This window comes from Tribolium castaneum, chromosome 1 (assembly GCF_031307605.1).
Source record: "Tribolium castaneum strain GA2 chromosome 1, icTriCast1.1, whole genome shotgun sequence".
In the NCBI taxonomy this organism is placed as follows: domain Eukaryota; kingdom Metazoa; phylum Arthropoda; class Insecta; order Coleoptera; family Tenebrionidae; genus Tribolium; species Tribolium castaneum.
Window position 1 is genome coordinate 34,931,939 of NC_087394.1, and position 17,918 is coordinate 34,949,856.

Sequence of the window (17,918 nt, forward strand, 5' to 3'; positions counted from 1 at the left end):
ACTTAGTTTACCAAAGTTGATCCTTCCCAAAAAATTTAAAAACACTAAAATCCTTAAATAAAGAAAGTGTTCTCTATTAAAGTATTTGTTTGGCCGAAATTGTATTCATATGTTTGCTGAAGTGGCCCAACAGAAAAATAAGGTAAATTTCTCAAAAAATTTTAACTTTGAAAAACAGGTAATGTTTACTAAAAAGTGATGTGTGCTGAAGTGGCCCGACAGAAAAACAGGGTAAGATCTTTTGAAAAATGTTAATTTTAAAATAAACCTTAAAAACAGAGGTGTTTAATAAACCTTAAAAACAGAGGTGTTTTCACAATTTTTTCTGCTTTTCTGTTTACCCTTGAAAAACAGGGCGTTTTGCTTAAAAAATAGCTGTGTGCACTATGGACCCACGATTTTTTCTGCTTTTCTGTTTACCCTTGAAAATCAGAGTGTTTTACTTAAAAAATGGCTGTGTGCACTATGGACCCACGATTTTTTCTGCTTTTCTGTTTACCCTTGAAAATCAGAGTGTTTTACTTAAAAAATAGCTGTGTGCTATGGGGCCTTATTAGTTTTTTAGATTACCTTGAAAACCGGGGCTAATTTGCTTAATATTTTTACTTTTTTTAACTACCTTGAAAATCGGGGTGTTTTACCTTAAAAGTGGCTGTGTACTATAGGGGCCTTATTAGTAGTAAGCACGGCCGGAATATGCTGCTAATGTGAAAGGGTTGGAAGCTTTTGCTACTTTGTTTAAAAGTAAATTGTCAATGGCATAATTTTTTGAATAAACAAATGTTTTTAAAAGTGTGTTATTTTTCGTTCCTTAGTATTACGTTACCCTAACTTACTAAATGATTCGGACTCGCTGTTGACTATAATTTATCTTATCAATTACGTTAAATATGAACAGGTGTGTATCTAAAATGGCATTTACTTGTTCCTATCAATAGCAACACTTATATTGCGTAATCAAAAATTAAAATAATTAATAAACAAGAATCTTGTTATTTTTGTTCTTAATTCTGTCCACTGTAAGAGATATCCTCATGACCGCTGTAGCTGTAAGATCGTTCTTATAATCAAAAAAAAAAAGAAGGAAAAGTAAATTTTGCCCTCGATGTTTATCAAATATCTAGCGTTGAATTTTATGCTTTGAGTTTCAAAGATTTGGGAAAGGAAGCAATGGGCAATGATGTACCAAAGATCAAAAGTTGTATTTTGAGAAAGATAAAACAGAATATGTATTTTTTTTGTATTTCGGTTTATTTGTGGATAAAATTTTGTATTCTATTCGTGTTATGTCTCTTATTTTCTAAAGATATACAAAGAAGTGTAACCATTTTTTCTAAATACTTAAGCTTCCAAATTTTCTTTTTATATTGTTTTAGGTCGCAGTTGAACCAAAATGTAAGACTAGGATCCGTTTAAGTAACTGATAAGGACTGCAGTCATACAAGTCAGATAACCGATACTTACTTTATCATAATCCCAATAATCTTAGGTTTTTAGTTAAAACAAATTGTGTATTACTTGTGTCACTTTTTAACGAACTTTAAAATGGCTCCTACTTTATATCTTCATCATGCAAGTCCTCCAGTTCGGGCTGTTCTAATAACTGCCAAAGCTATCGGATTGCCGATAACTGAAAAAGAAGTAAACTTCGCTACTAGTGAAAATCTCAGTCCTGAATATCTGAAGGTAGGATTTATATTCGTATTAGGAAGTAAAAAAATATTTATTCTCTTATCTAGATGAACCCTCAACACACTGTTCCAACACTTGTTGACGACGACGGATTTACAATTTGGGACAGTCATGCAATCATCACTTATTTAGTGTCCAAATACGCAAAAAACGACGCTTTATATCCCAAAGACTTGAAAAAACGTGCGGTGGTTGACCAACGTTTGCATTTTGAATCGGGGGTTGTTTTTCCCCGATTAGCGGCAATTTCAGTAGGTTTCTAAAATCTATTCCTACTCTTTTCACTCTTAATTTTCAGTGGCCGATTATCCGTGATGGTAAAAAGTCACTAACTCAACAAGAAAAAGACGGCATTTATGAGGCTTATGGATTTTTGGAAACTTTTCTAGTCGGACATGAATGGGTTGCTGGTGATTTTATCAGTGTTGCTGATTATAGTTTGGTTTCAATTATCAGTAGTTTGAATTATATTTTGGTGCCGATTGATTCTTTGAAGTATCCTAACTTGGACGCGTGGTTAAAAAGGATGGAAGGTCGGCCAGAATATGCCGCTAATTTAAAAGGATTGGAAGACTACAGCATGATACTAAAAAGCAGAATGGCTAGTGCATAACTACAACTATAGAATTAATTTTTTTTTAATTTCTCTCTCTTAGAAAACCCAATAATTTGTAATGCTGCAATTTTATATTAAATAATAAAGAAACTCATTTTATTTTAAAGTTTGCACATTGGTGACTGATGTAATTACACGGTAGGTATTATTGTTTTTCAATCGAGAAAGTTTTCTCATTGAGCTTAAAAAGCTGAAAGTTTCGAAGCTCCATTTTATTTAAAAACAAATTAAGAAGTGACATAATTTTTAAATAAACAACGAAAAAATTTATCTTTATTTCTTTTTATTTAGTTATTTAGTTCAATAACTATTGTTTGGAAATGCATTATCTAATATTTCATAATGAGCACAAGTTTAATTTGATTTCACATTTGATCTCTCGTTATTATAAAAAAATCGTCTATCACCTACAATTAGATGATGCTGCAAAAAGTCAACTAACCGCTGTTTATCTCAATCATGATACGTCATAATCACTAGTAAGCAATCTACTATAAATATACAGTTACTAGAGGGAGTTCTGTGTGTGTTTTCGAACTATTCAAACAATTATTACGAAATGGCTCCAACTGTTTATCTCATCTATGCAAGTCCTCCAGTTCGGGCTGTTCTAATGACCGCTAAAGCCATCGGATTGACTCTAACAGAAAAGCAGGTGAATTTGTTAGCCGGCGATCATCTCAAACCCGAATACCTCAAGGTAACGAAGACTTTAAGTAAACAATTCTCCTAAAATTGTAGTTTTTAGTTGAACCCTCAACACACCGTTCCAACACTTGTTGACGACGACGGTTTTACAATTTGGGACAGTCATGTAATCATCACTTATTTAGTGTCCAAATATGCAAAAAACGACGCTTTGTATCCCAAAGACTTGAAAAAACGTGCAGTGGTTGACCAACGTTTGCATTTTGAATCGGGGTTTGTTTTCCCTCGATTAGCGGCGATTTCAGTAAGTTACAAAATTATGTATAATTATCTTGATTTATCTTTTTTCAGCGCCCGATTTTCTTTGAAGGTAAGAAGACAATAAACCAAAAAGACAAAGAGAGTGTTTGTGAGGCTTACGGGTTTTTGGAAACGTTCCTGAACGGACACCAATGGGTTGCTGGTGATTTTATCAGCGTAGCTGACTACAGTTTAGTTTCAGTTATTAGTAGTTTGAATTATATTATGGTGCCCATTGATGCGGGGAAGTATCCTAATTTGCATGCGTGGCTACAGAGGATGGAAGGGCGGCCGGAATATGCAGCCAATGTGAAAGGACTGGAAGACTACAGCAAATTGTTGAAAAGCAAAATGCATAGTGCTTGATGATTAAAAATTAATTGTTGAAATAAAAACGACAATTTTCAGTTATTTTATTGTGTGTATTATTTATTTAAGTCCTTTTATAAATACATATCCGAAGTATAAGTACAGCAAATAACATGCGGCTTTTATTGATTTAATGATCAATCCTTCTCACTTTTCAGTGTTATTCTAAAACAAAATAAATAAATAATTTTTGTTATCTATCATGTTTACAATTACGTTATCTCATATTTCATAATCACATTGCCTCAAAACTTCTACCTACTATACCATATACACATTTGGTATTTCTTATCTTTTTAAACTTTTCTCTAACCGGTGTTTGATTATTACAATTTTTGAACAAAATTGTTCATCATCTGATCTTGCATAAATAAAAGTCAAGTAACGGCCACTTATCTCAACCATGACACGTCATAAACACTAATTATCTATAATACCACGGTATCTCCTATAAATAGAGTAGCGGGAATTAGCTGTTAGTTAGTTAAACGTTAGTCTCTTACTAAACCCGACATGGCTCCAACAGTTTACGTCACACATGCAAGTCCTCCAGTTCGTGCTGTTCTGATAACTGCTAAAGCCATCGGTTTGGCTGTGGCAGAAAAAGAAGTGAATTTATTTGCTGGCGAACATCTGAAACCCGAATACCTCAAGGTAACAAAGACTTTAAGTAGACAATTCTCTTAAAATTGTAGTTTTAGTTGAACCCTCAACACACCGTTCCAACACTTGTTGACGATGATGGCTTTACAATTTGGGATAGTCATGCAATTATCACTTATTTGGTGTCCAAATATGCAAACAACGACGCTTTATATCCGAAAGATTTGAAAAAACGTGCGGTGGTTGATCAGCGGTTGCATTTTGAATCGGGGTTTGTTACCCCCAGGTTAGGGGCAGTTGTTGTAAGTTACTAAATTACGAGCTGATTTATAAATAATCATAAATAATAATTTTTCAGCTCCCAGTTTACTTAGAAGGTAAGAAGACAATCACCGAACAAGATAAGGAGAGAATTTGTGAGGCTTACGCATTTTTGGAAACTTTTCTAAACGGACACCAGTGGGTAGCTGGTGATTTTATCAGTGTGGCTGATTACAGTTTAGTCGCAATTATAAGTAGTTTGCATTATATTTTGGTGCCGATTGACGAGGAAAAGTATCCTAACTTGCAAGCCTGGTTAAAACGGATGGAGGGTCGGCCGGAGTATGAAGCCAATGTGAAAGGATTGGAAGACTACCGCCAATTATTAAAAAGCAAAATGACGAATTTACCTTGTTGAGTTTGTTTCAAACTTAATTATAATAAACGTTTTTATGTACGAAAGAAATTGTATGGATTAAAAACCAACAAACCCTAGTACAGTAAAACCTCTCAACAACGGACACCGATGGGGGTTTTTCAAATTGTGAGGTTTCACTGATAACGTAGTTGCAAACAACCTCCGTATGATATTTATTGATCTACATATTCTCCTAATTGCAAATCCTTGTCGTGCAAAATACTCGAACATCGACATGATGTTGCGCTAATTCAGTCAAAATGGCCCCAACCCTGTACATGTTCCAAGCAAGCTCTAATGTACGAGCTGTCCTTATTACAGCCAAAGCCATTGATTTGAAATTCAACGAAAAGGAAATTGATTTTTTGCACCAAGACCACTTAAAACCCGAGTATCTTCAAGTAAGTAGGACTGAAGCTAGTTCAGAAATAAAACTTATTGCCAGTTGAACCCACAACATACAATTTCAACCCTTGTCGACGACGATTTTATTCTGTGGGACAGCCATGCCATTATGATTTATCTGGTTTCAAAATATGCCAAAAACGACGCTCTTTATCCCGAAGATTTGAAAAAACGGGCGGTTATTCACCAAAGACTTCATTTCGAGTCGGGAGTTTTAGCGGTTCAAATGAGAAATTTTGCTGTAAGTGATTGTAAATTATGATTATGATTTACACACACGTAAAAACAGTTTGCAGTTCTTTACGAAGACAAAACCACGATTGATCAGAAAGATAAGGACGCTATTCAGGAGAGTTACGCAATTATGGAAACTTTTCTAGAAGGGAAAAATTGGATGGCTGGTGATTCTGTTACAATTGCCGACTACAGTTTAGTCGCAACTGTTAGTACCCTCAACGCTTTCGTCTCAATTGACACGGAAAAGTACCAAAAACTGGCAAAGTGGGTGCAACGGTGCGAAAGCCTCCCCGAGTATCAGGTTAACAGGAAAGGCTTAATCGAAGTTTACAACATACTGAAAAATAAATTGTCAATATAACTTAGAAATTAAAATATTCAGCTTATGTAACCTTTACATATTCATTCTTTGCTGAACTCTGATTGAGGTCAGAATGTGTGCAAAGTCAATAAATGTAATGAATGTTTAATAAAGAATTATTTAAACCGTGCTTGTCCCAGCGACAAAACCATGGCTCCGACTTTATACATGATTCAAGCGAGCCCTCCAGTGCGAGCAGTTTTGATTACGGCCAAAGCCATCGGGCTTGATTTGAACCAAAAAGACATCAATTTTTTTCAAGACGAACATTTGAAACCACATTTTCTTAAAGTAAGTAATAAGCTTGAACCTTTGCTCACCTAATCAGTTGAACCCTCAACACACTATCCCCACGTTGGAAGATGAGGACGGTTTCGCAGTTTGGGACAGTCATGCAATTATGACTTATCTCGTTTCAAAATATGCAAAGGACGATTCTGTTTATCCACAAGATATTAAAAAGCGAGCGGTTGTAAACCAGCGACTGTTTTTTGAATCCGGAGTAATTTTTTTCCACATGAGGAATATCGCTGTTTGTATGTCTCTCTAAATGAGTTTTTTAAACAGTGGAGTAATTTCAGCGATCGCTTCTTGTTCATTGCCAAAACTTTATTAACGAGGATGATAGGGATGGTATGATTGAAGGTTTTGGTTTATTGGAAAAGCTTCTAGAGGGGAAAAAATGGGCTGCTGGTGATTTTGTCAGTCTTGCTGATTATAGTTTAATTTCGTCAGTTGGTACCGCTGTAACTATTATACCAGTAGACTCGGAGGAATACCCTAATTTGACTGCTTGGATGAAAAGGTGTGAGGAATTGCCAGAGTATGCAGCCAATGCCAAAGGCTTGAAAGAAGCCGCCGAAATGCTTAAACTTAGACTAACCAGAAAGTGAAGTGTTAACAATTAATAAAAATATATAAATAAACAAACACAGTTTTATTCATCATTTTTAATTAAAGACACAATTGATTTATGTAACAACGGAACCAGTCATTTTTTAGCCAACTTGCTGTTGATCATGTCAGCCATCTCTTGCACTCCTCTGCGGTTGGCCTCGTATTCCGGTAGTTCCTCGCATTTTTTCAGCCAAGCGATGACTCTTGGATACTTTTCAGGATCGACAGGAATCACCTTGTTTAGTGTACTGATCGATGAAAGCAGACTATAATCTGCAATGCTTTTAAAATCACCAGCAACCCATTTTCTCCCGTCCAGAAACTGGTCCAAGAAAGCGTAACTTTCAATAACACCTTTTTGATTTTTCTCTTCAATAAAATCCTGACCTCCGATAACAATTGGTCTCGCAATTCTTCTCAAAAGTGCGAATACGACGCCCGATTCAAAGTGGAGTCTTTGGTCAATAACTGCCCGTTTTTTGATATCTTTGGGGTAAAGTGCGTCGTCTTTGGCGTATTTGGAGACCAGGTAGATCATGATGGCATGACTGTCCCAAATTATGAAGCCATCGTCGTCTACAAGTGTTGGAATTGTGTGTTGAGGGTTCATCTAAAAAATTTTAAGATTTTTTCCGGGAATGTCCGAGACTTACTTTCACATATTCGGGTTTTAAATGTTCCTCGTTCATGAAATCAACTTCTTTCAGATTGAGTTCAAGTCCGATGGCTTTGGCCGTCATCATGACAGCTCTTGCCGGAGGACTTGCATAAAGCATGTGCAGTGTAGGTGCCATGATGTTGACCACTTTGCACACAATGAAACACTGATTCGATAACTTTATTAGGCTGAGTTTATCGTCTGCTCTGGCATTTGCGATGCAGATTATAGTTAATTACACATTGTAAGCAAATCATGTGATGGGTATTGGAATTTTAATAATTATTTATTATTATTATTATTATTTATTATTATTGGTATTTTTTCCCGAATGACATATTTAATCTAGCGTTAAGCATAGCAGCACCTTCTTCTTGCCCTTTCCTCGTGACTTCATATTCAGGAAGCTCCTTACATTTTTGAAACCAAGCAATTAGCTTTGGGTACTTTTCGGGATCAATTGGTATCACGTTATTAACACTAGCGATAGACGAAACTAGGCTATAATCAGCTATGGTAAGTGAATTTCCAGCCATCCATTCACTGTCTTCTAGGAATTTTTCCAAAACTTTTAAACTTTCAAGTAGAGGTTCCTTCTCTTCCGACTCTATAAAATTTTTGCCGTCTAGAAGAATTGAACACTGAAAATGTATTTTTTACCACGACCTGATAAAGTGTTTGTAACTACTAACAGCAATATTTTTCATATGAAAAAATATAACACTAGATTCGAAAAACAATCGTTGGTTAACAATGGCTCGTTTTTTAATATCTTGAGGATAGAGCGAGTCATTTTTGGCATATTTAGCTACCAGATAGGCCATAATTGCATGACTGTCCCAAAATACCGATCCGTCCTCGTCAACAAGGGTTGGAATCGTGTGTTGTGGGTTTATCTTGTAGAAGCAACAATCAGTGGATAATTAAAGTTGTAATCACTTACTTTGCAAAATTCCTTCTTCACATTATCGTCTCGAAAGAAGTAAATACCTTTTTCTACAAATTCCACGCCAAGGGCTTTAGCTGTCATAACCACAGCTCGGCAAGGAGGACTTGCAGGAAGCATGTACAAAGTAGGTGCCATGATAATGAACTGATTAAAACAATTGGCATTTACTTTATTTAAATACGTGTATTTTGTTTTATTCATGGAACGGCGATTTTTCAAATTGCATTTTATATTTTGTGGCTTGATTGGTGCTAAATGATACGAGATTTTTTTATATTTGTACTCCTGCCTACATCTAGTCCTGCCTAGTACAGTCACGTTCAAAAAGAAAGTCACCCCTAATCAAACGGGCTGGATATATTTTTAATTTTTTTTATTGTGACTGTACGTAATATTTAACATTTTCCAACAATATGGAGAATTATTGCACAATTACAAATGAGTTATTTGAACTTTAGTTTGCGAATAATAAGTAGAAATACTCGTATTATGTAACCTTGCGTAGAATCAGTTCGTTATTGAACTGTATTATGTGCAAATTATTATTATTATTTTTTGAATATGAATGGAAAATATCCGAGAGTTTTATTATTTCATAGCGTGTGTAAATGTGTAACAAAAAGTAATTAAGAAAACATTTTACTTTCTGCTGTATCATTCACAGCAATTATAACAGTAGATTTTGCATGACAAGATAACAATTTTACTTACTTGAGTCAATGTTATTTATTGATAGTGTACTATTTATGTCGCACAACACATTGTTGAGAAAGTGAATCATCTATCTATTAAATTTATCATCAGTAACAACTTTTAAAAACGCAGCATAACATTTTCCGTCCCTTTTAAAGAACTTATCATCCCTCCCAATTCGTTTTGCATCTCGACAAATTTCGTTTCGATAAAATTAGATTTTTATACCCGCCAGGAGAAACGTTTCATGTTTCAGCTGCTTTGAGAGTAATCTCTCCAGCCTCAACTATATAATCAAGGAAACACAGAAACACATTTTCGCTGTAAATGCGAGATTAGTTCATTAAGCGCGTGTATACTTGTTCATCACACACCGTTTTCATTATATTTCATTTCAAGGGAACTTGGGGTTGCGTGAAATTGTTGTTTAATTATGGTTTGCGGCACGAATGCGGAGGCCTTTATGAAATATTTTTCGTCCTAAATTTCAGCAGATCTGTTTTTTAGACTTAAAATTGTTGTACTATACCGATTATTTTCTTATTTTAAATGAAAAGCTATGTTTTTCAATGTGTTTTTGGATTAGTTGAGTTATTTTAACGCCGTTTTTATCAGCTTTTTTGTACCTAAGTTTAACCGTTTTCAAGATATTTAAGATTTTTTGAAAATTTTTGGATTTGCACCTGTCTCTTAAAAAATCGGTAATTCTTTTAGTTTTAGAGGTTTCGAAATCATATTTGGAGCATTAATAGTGAAAGCCTCTATCTGTTCTCCAGTGTGTTCAAAATTGAAAAACAGTTTAGCAAACCCAAAAATTTTATAGTTAAGTTTGAACAACTTCAAGTACCTATAATTTAATTTTTTTAAATGGAATCTCCCAATTTTTATTTTACCAGATGGAGGAGAATTTTTTTCTCCATCGATTTGTATTAGCATGCCCTATACCTATCTGTGATAATTTTCAAGTTATGTTGCTTTTTTTGACATTGTAGAAAATTTCTTACTAACCACAGCTATTTTTGCATAGTTTGCCATAAAACCATTTCTGATTAAACAAACGACAAACTCTGTTCAAAATTGTGTTGTCCGTCCCGTGAAAACAAAATAAATTCAACAAAAATAAAATAAAACTTGTGCCATTTCATTTCAAAAAATTGAGTTATAGGTGCTTAAAATTCTGAAAACTTAACTCTAAACATTTGGGGTTTGTCATTTTTTTTAGAAATCTGAAAACACCAAACGAAAGATTTGGGCTTTCTCTTTTAAATGAGCCATAAAACAATTCAAAATTTTCAAAAATGGCAGAGTTATCGATTTTTGAAATGGAAGGTGCAAATTCAAAAAAAAAACTTTAAATTTAAAAATTTAGGTATAGGGAAAGTTTATGAAATCTACCTTAAAATAACTCTAATAATTCAAAAAAGTTGATAGCAACAACTTAGCCGGGACAGCTTTGTATACACTATTTTTTTAGAATTCGTATTGTGCATATTTTAACTTATTTTTGTTAGATTTTTATGTTGGAAAGGAATTTTTATTCGTCCTACTAAAGTTTGTGAAAAATCGTTAAGGCATGAAATCAATAATTTGTATCCATTTTTAGGGTAAAGTTTGCATACATTTGTTATATAATTTGACACCATTTTTATCTGTTTACGAATTTATAATACGTGTAATTTCCCGAGAATTCTTCGCACTTGAGAGATTATATTATTGTTTAATTAAATTAATGTCATGATTATAAGCGAACAAAGAACTTTTCCTAAAGTTGAAGTTCTTTAGAAAACAGAACAAGCTTTTGTAATTGTTTGGAAACTTGGGTAAAATTCCGACCAAAAAGGGGATTTTCAATCCAACATGTGAAAGTTTGCTAACGCAGTTACAACGGAAATGAGATAGTCATTCACACAAGGTCAGCCGAGACCGGTGATTTGGGTAAACCAATAAAACGCAATAACTTGGCTCAACATTTATTAGAAAAAATAAAATTAAAATAAATAATTACTTAAGTTTGCCTTTAATCATGGCTTCGAACATGCCCAAGCCTTTCTTGCTCACTTCAACTTCGGGCAGAGCATCGACTTTCTTGTACCAAGCTGCCACTTTCGGGTACTTCTTGCCATCAATCGGTACCAGAACATTCATGGCACTAACAGTGGCGTACAAGTTGTAGTCAGCAATGGTCACACAATCGCCAGCAATCCACTGCTTGCCCTCCAGGAAAGCTTCAATAAATGCGTAAACTCGGTTCAGGTCTTCCTGGTCTTTATCATCGATTGTGGTTTTGCCAGCGCGAAGAATAGCACCCTGTACATTAGTACCGTATTGTAATTGAAAAATTATTGATTAGTATTGACTTACGATAATTTTTAAACCGGTGGCGAACGCAACTCCGTTATTGAAGTGAAGTCTTTGGTCGACAAGTGCCCTCTTCTTCAGGTCTTTGGGGTAGAGGGAGTCGTTTTTGCCATATTTTGAGACAAGGTAGGCGTTAATGGCGTTGCTGTCCCAAAGAGTGAACCCGTCGTCTTCGACAATAGTGGGTACAGTGTGTTGGGGGTTGATCTATTTTTTTCATTGAAATAATTTTTTTCGTTAAATTTTTAAACAATTACCTTGAGATATTCGGGTTTTAGATGTTCGCCTTCCAGAAAGTTCAAAGGTTTTTCCTTCAGCTCTATTCCTAGAGCCTTGGCTGTGATTTGAACGGCACGTACCGCTGGGCTTGGAGCGACCATGTACAAGGTGATAGCCATGGTTGTGTTCTAACGAGTCACACCGGAATACTGGTTGTATCTCGCGTTGTCCCTCTAGTTTTATTGATTCAGATAACCATATCTACAAATGAGATGGCAAAAATGGTTCGCGTTTAAAGTTCCCTTCGAGAAAGTTCCAAAAATTGATGTTTCATTTGGATAAAATAAAGTGTGGACATTTCCGTTGGTTTTGAGGTGGAGGGAATTTCCATTAATCAGTTTTATCCAAAATGTGAAATTTTCCAATTTTTGGAACTTATAGAAATTAAATTTTGCGCGAAATAAATGTTTCAAGGGCATGGAACATAAATGGGCCGATGGGTGTAGCTCGTAACACAACCTTGATTCACTCAGTACGTGGAAAATAATTATTTATTTAAAGTTAGCGTCACAATTCGATCGAACAATTATTTAATCGCTGAATTTACGATGTGAAAAAATTAACAGATCGTAACAATTTGTCCTTTCGATAAAGAGACAGAATATTGTTGCAACTACAGTGAAATGTTCTCCGACGGTGACATGATTTTTGTCCGGTTAATAGAGGTGTCCTCTTAAGAGAAATAATAATTTATACATAGAAACAAACTAAAAAGAATTTATTAAAGAGGCGGCAGCATAATTACAAAACCAATACCTACCTATAAACTATTTCTCAGAAAAAACTTTTTTTCTTCAAAATTTACTACACCTTGTTTATCAATATTTGCAGATTCGTCAGAAACATATTTTGATTTACTCTTTAGTTTTCATCCCGATAAATGTGTCAGAAAGTAAATATTATTTTTATTAAGCGCTCATGTAAATCGATTATAAGTTAATTATTAATACTTTCAGTTTAGATTAAAAAAAAATTAGAAACGTTTTTTCTGTTTCAAATTTCTTGGTTAATTTTTTTTAAAATGGGGTTGTTTTGGGTAAACCAAACCAATAATAAATAAAAATAACACGTGCCCGCTTATGTGATTCCCCGAATTTTTTGATGAGTTGTCATAATGATAACTACTTAATAACACACACGCGATGGCATGATGTCCACTTAAAGGAGATATTTTGTTTCAATTGCATTATTCGCGTCCGTTTATTGGAGAGTCCGTTTAAAAAAGAAACAATATCATTTAAAATACATTAACTCGAAACGGCTCTATCAAGACCGTCCGTTTATTAGAGGGGTCCGCTTATAGGAGGTGTCCTTTAAGAGAGATTTTACTGTTTTTTTTAATTGTTCTTTGATTGTTTAATTGTTTTCTTGATTTGTTGCTCAGGAAAAAAAGGAAATTTGCAAAATCGGTAGAGTGGAGGATGGTAGCGAAAACTTATACACTTTTATTTTTTCGACTAATATTCAATCGATACAGTAAAGATAAATTTTTAGGAAGTTCAATCTGACTATTTATTTGTTGTAAATTTTATTGGATTCACGGTTTTAAGTATGTTATATGTTTTTACAAGCACTTTCAAGAAAAAAGTTTACATAACGTGCTTTCCTACCTCATTTTCTTCTTTTGGAAGGAAATAACGTACTTTCATGAAATATTTGGAAGGTGAAAAACGATATTTTCTTATGCAGTCGTCTGAAAAATCACTGGAGGAGGAAAGTCGCTTTTTTCTCTAATTAATTAATTTTTGAGAGAGAATATACTCTCATTCTTTTCTTGGTATACATACAAATAGTTATTTATTTTTAGTCCACTTTTTAGCAATATTTTGAAATTGCTGTTTTAATGTTTTTTCTATTTATTTTTGCGGAAATTTCGCTCAGCTATGTTAAGTATTTAAGTTAAGTTTTAGACTAATTTAGCGAAACCCAATATTTGAAAATTTGTTAATGTAATTAGAACAATATTTTTTTGGAAATTGTTCTGTTTAGACATTTACAGAGATGGTTGTCTTCTATTCCATTCTATTTTTTTATAATTTTTTAGAAAAAAATGTTCTTTCTTGCTTACGAAGAAAGTGAAGCTGCAATATACGATAGTGACTAGATGGTGGTAGAACTTTTAACAGAGAGTTTTACCTTTTTGTATTTATGTTTCATGAAGTATTTTATTAGCGAAATTGTCATTATAGTCCTGTATAGTTTTTGAAAAACTCAATTTCTAACAAAGATCAAAGAAAAAATGCAGTTGGGGCTACAGTTATAATAAACAGTTGAGCTCAAAAAAAATATGATTCCAAAACAAGCAACTAACATTTACAATTCAAACACAGCAGAGTCATTGTTTCCTTTTAAACATATGCACTAAGTAAGAAAGATAAGAAACGTGACACGCGTTATCATTTTTATTCATTCATTTTCCATTCACCATGGCGCCCACTCTGTATATGATGCCTCCAAGTCCCCCAGTACGAGCTGTTCTCATGACTGCAAAATCAATCGGTCTTGACCTAGAGCTCAAACAATTAAACCTTCGTAGAGGTGACCACAAAACACCTGAATATCTTAAGGTAAGAACCTACTATATTTTTTATACTGACATCAAACTTTCAGCTAAACCCCCAACACACCGTCCCCACTTTGGTCGATGATGATGGTTTTGTCCTATGGGACAGCCATGCAATTATGGTTTATCTCCTCTCAAAATACGCCAAAGACGATTCTCTGTACCCACAAGACTTGAGAAAGAGGGCGGTTATTGATCAAAGGATGCACTTTGATAGTGGTGTTGCTTTTGCCGTGTTCTTAAGAATTTTGGTACGTAAACCCAGAAATTGTCTGACCTTTATTTCACCTTTTAAAAGTATCCACTAATCTATGGTGAGAAGAAAACAATCACTTCTGAAGATACGAAAGCAGCTGAGGAAGTTTATTCCTTCTTGGAAGCTTTTCTTGAAGGAAGGCAATGGTTAACTGGCGATTTTGTCACAATTGCTGATTACAGTTTGATTGCCACGACTAGTTCTCTTAATGTTTTGGTGAAAATTGATCCTGTTAAGTACCCAAAGCTAACCGCTTGGGTGAAAAATGTTGAAAAACTGCCGGCCTATGAGGCGAATAAGCCAGGACTTGAAAAATTCATTGGCTACGTTAAGTCAATATTAGGATAATTATCTTTCGTATTTATGTTCAACTACGTGAAATATATAATTAAAACAAATAAACGGGTTTTTGATTGAGGGCAAAGGTCAAGGCCGAAGGAAAATAACAAGGTCGTGATGCGAATCAACTGCTGGATTGTTTGTTGTTCCGTATCATGCATTACATATTATTTATCGATTACCAACAAAGTATCTGATCTGGAGAAAGGTGGATGTGTTTTATTATTAGACTATTGATGTAGTGTTTATCCTTGAAACGAATGCATTGCATGCAGATTGGCTGATTGGCGGACTAATAAATTATTGATCGGAAATTTTACTTGGAAAACATAATACAACTGAAAAAAGATATTTCAGGTTGGATTAATATTAATTAAAAATAATCACTTTGTGACTAACGCCAACACGTTTACGCTACATACTGCGTATCTGCGACCAGTTTACCTTTGCACTTGCACATTTTTATGAAGGTAAGTGCTAAGGGACCGTTTTGCACTAGGACTCAAGGCGATATCTTGCAAAAAAATTTCAATTTTCAATCGCCGGTTACGGCCAAACTAAAAGAGCTAGGAGAAAACGCTTTTCTCTATCGTAAAGAGCACATCAAAATCTATATGACAGGATAAGTTTTATTTGATTCTGAGACACTTCTAAAATTCGCCATTTTGTAGGGAGGTGTTAATTTTTTTTAATTTTTTTTATTTTCTCAATTACGGCTAAACTATTCAAAAAAGTGGAACTGTTTTAATCTGTACCTCTGCAAAATGATCTGGGGAATCGATTGGCATCGAGAAAACTGCCAAATTCCCAATAGTTTTTTAGTTTTGAATTTTTTAAAATTTTACCTATTTTTGATTTTATTTGCAATTTTCTCGAAAACTATTAGTCGGAGAACAAAGGTCTTTTTTGAAAATGACAGACAATTAAAAGAGCTTTCCAACGATAATGCACTTCATGGGGTTTTCATTAACAGTTCTGGAGTTATTGCTCGATAAATGTTCCGGATACCCGGGAATCGACCAAAATCGCGACAAAAATTGGAAAAATCAAACATCAAAAAATCGAACATATGGACTTTGTTTTGACTTTTAACAACTCTAGAGGGTTGTAAAGGCATATATAATTTCGAAAAACTATAATAGAACTAATTAAAAAAAATTTTTTTATTTTTTTTTTAAATTACTCAGGAAATTTTAGCAAAAAAAATCAAAATTTTAAATCTCATGAAAAGTTGGTATAATACAGAAAATGAGCCGCTAAATTCAATGGAACAAACCGCATTGCTCTACGACTTTTAGTTTTTGGGTTATGAATTTTTTTGTTGAATAAAATTTTTCATTATAGGAAATGCCTATCTTAATTTTTTGCAAAAAACTTTAAAATTTTAAATCTCGTTAAAAGTCGGTATAATACAGAAAATGAGCCGCTGAATCCAATGGAACAAACCACATTGCTCTACGACTTTTAGTTTTTGAGTTATGAATTTTTTCTAGTGTAAAACTTTATTTGCCTCTGTAGCCGGAAGCGTTGCCCAAAGCGGCTTTGGTGTTATAGACGAAAAAATAGATACTTTAGTTAGAATAACCGTAGTGGAATTAGAAATAAGATAGTGTTTTGAGAACGAAATTTTGTTACAGTTTTTCCATTCTTTAACATTTTTTAACTATGAATGTGTGAAGTTATTTTGAATTTTGCAAAGATTTGAAAGATCGTTTGATTTATTGTTAACATAAGTGGAAAAGTACAGTTTTAATTTGTCTAACGTCAAGACATTCTTATCTGGAGATCATTTACAATTTTAAAATAATTTCCTTTATGTTTTCGCTTTCGTTAAGAATCGTGACGTGTTACCTACATTGAAATTAATTTATTGTTCATGAATGTGCAAAATACCAATTGGAATGGAAAATAAGGCATACATTTTTACAAGAAACAAAAGAATCTTCATTCATTTTTCATTTGCAATGGCGCCCGTACTTTATGTCACACATCTGACGCCGCCAGTCCGAGCTGTTCTAATGACCGCCAAAACAATAGATCTAGATCTCGAACTCAAAAAATTAAATGTGGAAAAACGTGAACACAAAAACTCCGAATTTCTCAAGGTAAACGCTTCCTGATTGTTCAAATTAATTTCACACGTGCTTCAGTTAAATCCTCAACACACCGTCCCCACTTTAGTCGACAATGATTTTGTCCTATGGGACAGTCACGCAATTATGGCTTATCTCGTCTCCAAATACGCCAAAGACGACTCTCTTTACCCGAACGACTTGAAACAGAGAGCCATCGTGAACCAAAGAATGCATTTTGAAAATGGGGTCGCATTTCCCGAGTTGTTAAAAATTTTGGTGAGCTTTTAAAAATTTGAAAACATGACGTGAATTTTTTGACAAGTATCCAATAATCCATGACGGGAAAAAAACAATCACACAAGAAGACGAAATCGCAGCTGATGAAGTTTATTCCTTCCTGGAGGCTTTTCTCGACGGAAAACAGTGGATAACGGGCGATTCTGTCACGATTGCTGACTATAGTTTAATAACTACAATCACAGCCTTGAATGTTTTGGTAAAAATTGACCATGTTGTGTTCCCAAACCTGAACACTTGGATGAAAAAACTCGAACAACTGCCGGTTTATGAGGCAAATAGGAAAGGACTGGACAGTTACACCACTCACGTTAAATTGTTGTTACGCTGAGCGTTTTGTATTTTTTGTATTTCTTTAATTTTCGTTTAATTTACTTATTAATTGTTATTTTTAACCTCTTTAATGCAAGCTAGTGTAATTGCGAAAATTTTTTGAACTAATTTAATCATTTAAACAAGAAAAAATTTCTGCATATTATGTGGTCTGGATGGATTCAGGATCTTAAAATCTGCACTTTATTTATTATGGTAGCGCTCAGCTCCGTTTGCGTGTGCGTCATCTGACATTTCTGTCACTAAGTTTACATAGCAGGGGCATAGCGGTGACAAACTATCAAATACTTTTTGAGGTTACGAAGTGTTTA

The 17,918-nt window shown here is 34.2% G+C and overlaps 8 protein-coding genes across 8 annotated transcripts; 5 read left to right on the forward strand and 3 right to left on the reverse strand.

The window, feature by feature from the left end:
* The first annotated feature begins 1,484 nt into the window (after positions 1-1,484).
* Positions 1,485-2,407, forward strand: LOC655739 (glutathione S-transferase 1). Its single transcript, XM_962302.4, has 3 exons — positions 1,485-1,686; positions 1,740-1,943; positions 1,991-2,407. Exons 1-3 carry the CDS (start codon positions 1,546-1,548, stop codon positions 2,303-2,305), a joined length of 660 nt encoding a protein of 219 aa, XP_967395.2. The 5' UTR covers positions 1,485-1,545; the 3' UTR covers positions 2,306-2,407.
* Positions 2,408-2,812: 405 nt separating this feature from the next.
* On the forward strand, positions 2,813-4,955 carry LOC655580 (glutathione S-transferase theta-2). Its single transcript, XM_064359797.1, has 6 exons — positions 2,813-3,008; positions 3,057-3,260; positions 3,308-3,619; positions 4,121-4,279; positions 4,327-4,530; positions 4,587-4,955. Exons 1-6 carry the CDS (start codon positions 2,868-2,870, stop codon positions 4,905-4,907), a joined length of 1,341 nt encoding a protein of 446 aa, XP_064215867.1. The 5' UTR covers positions 2,813-2,867; the 3' UTR covers positions 4,908-4,955.
* Positions 4,956-5,015: 60 nt separating this feature from the next.
* Positions 5,016-6,035, forward strand: LOC655499 (glutathione S-transferase 1-1). The gene is made up of 3 exons (XM_962054.3): positions 5,016-5,308; positions 5,353-5,553; positions 5,602-6,035. Exons 1-3 carry the CDS (start codon positions 5,168-5,170, stop codon positions 5,908-5,910), a joined length of 651 nt encoding a protein of 216 aa, XP_967147.2. The 5' UTR covers positions 5,016-5,167; the 3' UTR covers positions 5,911-6,035.
* On the forward strand, positions 5,995-6,850 carry LOC655415 (glutathione S-transferase 1). Its single transcript, XM_008202716.3, has 3 exons — positions 5,995-6,201; positions 6,239-6,442; positions 6,492-6,850. The coding sequence occupies exons 1-3, from the start codon at positions 6,061-6,063 to the stop codon at positions 6,801-6,803; spliced, it is 657 nt and encodes a 218-aa protein (XP_008200938.2). The 5' UTR covers positions 5,995-6,060; the 3' UTR covers positions 6,804-6,850.
* On the reverse strand, positions 6,829-7,642 carry LOC655331 (glutathione S-transferase 1). The gene is made up of 2 exons (XM_961873.5): positions 7,461-7,642; positions 6,829-7,417 (listed from the first exon to the last, which is right to left on the reverse strand). The coding sequence occupies exons 1-2, from the start codon at positions 7,599-7,601 to the stop codon at positions 6,902-6,904; spliced, it is 657 nt and encodes a 218-aa protein (XP_966966.3). The 5' UTR covers positions 7,602-7,642; the 3' UTR covers positions 6,829-6,901.
* A 90-nt stretch (positions 7,643-7,732) lies between these two features.
* Positions 7,733-8,599, reverse strand: LOC655250 (glutathione S-transferase 1). Its single transcript, XM_961779.4, has 3 exons — positions 8,409-8,599; positions 8,158-8,361; positions 7,733-8,106 (listed from the first exon to the last, which is right to left on the reverse strand). Exons 1-3 carry the CDS (start codon positions 8,547-8,549, stop codon positions 7,777-7,779), a joined length of 675 nt encoding a protein of 224 aa, XP_966872.3. The 5' UTR covers positions 8,550-8,599; the 3' UTR covers positions 7,733-7,776.
* A 2,465-nt stretch (positions 8,600-11,064) lies between these two features.
* On the reverse strand, positions 11,065-11,910 carry LOC655174 (glutathione S-transferase 1-1). Its single transcript, XM_961694.5, has 3 exons — positions 11,723-11,910; positions 11,469-11,672; positions 11,065-11,414 (listed from the first exon to the last, which is right to left on the reverse strand). The coding sequence occupies exons 1-3, from the start codon at positions 11,861-11,863 to the stop codon at positions 11,109-11,111; spliced, it is 651 nt and encodes a 216-aa protein (XP_966787.1). The 5' UTR covers positions 11,864-11,910; the 3' UTR covers positions 11,065-11,108.
* A 2,175-nt stretch (positions 11,911-14,085) lies between these two features.
* LOC107397424 (uncharacterized) lies at positions 14,086-17,662 on the forward strand. Its single transcript, XM_015982762.2, has 6 exons — positions 14,086-14,311; positions 14,355-14,558; positions 14,606-14,905; positions 16,783-17,007; positions 17,053-17,253; positions 17,300-17,662. The coding sequence occupies exons 1-6, from the start codon at positions 14,171-14,173 to the stop codon at positions 17,603-17,605; spliced, it is 1,377 nt and encodes a 458-aa protein (XP_015838248.2). The 5' UTR covers positions 14,086-14,170; the 3' UTR covers positions 17,606-17,662.
* The last annotated feature ends 256 nt before the right edge of the window (positions 17,663-17,918 follow it).

Coding starts and splice junctions, on each gene's coding strand:
- LOC655331 (XM_961873.5), bottom strand. CDS start 7,601: ATGGCACCTACACTGCACATGCTTTATGCAAGTCCTCCGGCAAGAGCT. Junction 7,418..7,460: donor TAAAACCCGAATATGTGAAA/GTAAGTCTCGGA, acceptor AAAATTTTTTAG/ATGAACCCTCAACACACAAT.
- LOC655739 (XM_962302.4), top strand. CDS start 1,546: ATGGCTCCTACTTTATATCTTCATCATGCAAGTCCTCCAGTTCGGGCT. Junction 1,687..1,739: donor TCAGTCCTGAATATCTGAAG/GTAGGATTTATA, acceptor TCTCTTATCTAG/ATGAACCCTCAACACACTGT. Junction 1,944..1,990: donor CCCGATTAGCGGCAATTTCA/GTAGGTTTCTAA, acceptor CTTAATTTTCAG/TGGCCGATTATCCGTGATGG.
- LOC655580 (XM_064359797.1), top strand. CDS start 2,868: ATGGCTCCAACTGTTTATCTCATCTATGCAAGTCCTCCAGTTCGGGCT. Junction 3,009..3,056: donor TCAAACCCGAATACCTCAAG/GTAACGAAGACT, acceptor TGTAGTTTTTAG/TTGAACCCTCAACACACCGT. Junction 3,620..4,120: donor AAAGCAAAATGCATAGTGCT/TGATGATTAAAA, acceptor GTTAAACGTTAG/TCTCTTACTAAACCCGACAT.
- LOC107397424 (XM_015982762.2), top strand. CDS start 14,171: ATGGCGCCCACTCTGTATATGATGCCTCCAAGTCCCCCAGTACGAGCT. Junction 14,559..14,605: donor CCGTGTTCTTAAGAATTTTG/GTACGTAAACCC, acceptor ACCTTTTAAAAG/TATCCACTAATCTATGGTGA. Junction 17,254..17,299: donor CCGAGTTGTTAAAAATTTTG/GTGAGCTTTTAA, acceptor TTTTTTGACAAG/TATCCAATAATCCATGACGG.
- LOC655250 (XM_961779.4), bottom strand. CDS start 8,549: ATGGCACCTACTTTGTACATGCTTCCTGCAAGTCCTCCTTGCCGAGCT. Junction 8,362..8,408: donor TGAAGAAGGAATTTTGCAAA/GTAAGTGATTAC, acceptor TGCTTCTACAAG/ATAAACCCACAACACACGAT. Junction 8,107..8,157: donor TTCATATGAAAAATATTGCT/GTTAGTAGTTAC, acceptor ATACATTTTCAG/TGTTCAATTCTTCTAGACGG.
- LOC655415 (XM_008202716.3), top strand. CDS start 6,061: ATGGCTCCGACTTTATACATGATTCAAGCGAGCCCTCCAGTGCGAGCA. Junction 6,202..6,238: donor TGAAACCACATTTTCTTAAA/GTAAGTAATAAG, acceptor TCACCTAATCAG/TTGAACCCTCAACACACTAT. Junction 6,443..6,491: donor TCCACATGAGGAATATCGCT/GTTTGTATGTCT, acceptor GAGTAATTTCAG/CGATCGCTTCTTGTTCATTG.
- LOC655499 (XM_962054.3), top strand. CDS start 5,168: ATGGCCCCAACCCTGTACATGTTCCAAGCAAGCTCTAATGTACGAGCT. Junction 5,309..5,352: donor TAAAACCCGAGTATCTTCAA/GTAAGTAGGACT, acceptor ACTTATTGCCAG/TTGAACCCACAACATACAAT. Junction 5,554..5,601: donor TTCAAATGAGAAATTTTGCT/GTAAGTGATTGT, acceptor ACGTAAAAACAG/TTTGCAGTTCTTTACGAAGA.
- LOC655174 (XM_961694.5), bottom strand. CDS start 11,863: ATGGCTATCACCTTGTACATGGTCGCTCCAAGCCCAGCGGTACGTGCC. Junction 11,673..11,722: donor TAAAACCCGAATATCTCAAG/GTAATTGTTTAA, acceptor TGAAAAAAATAG/ATCAACCCCCAACACACTGT. Junction 11,415..11,468: donor CCACCGGTTTAAAAATTATC/GTAAGTCAATAC, acceptor ACTAATGTACAG/GGTGCTATTCTTCGCGCTGG.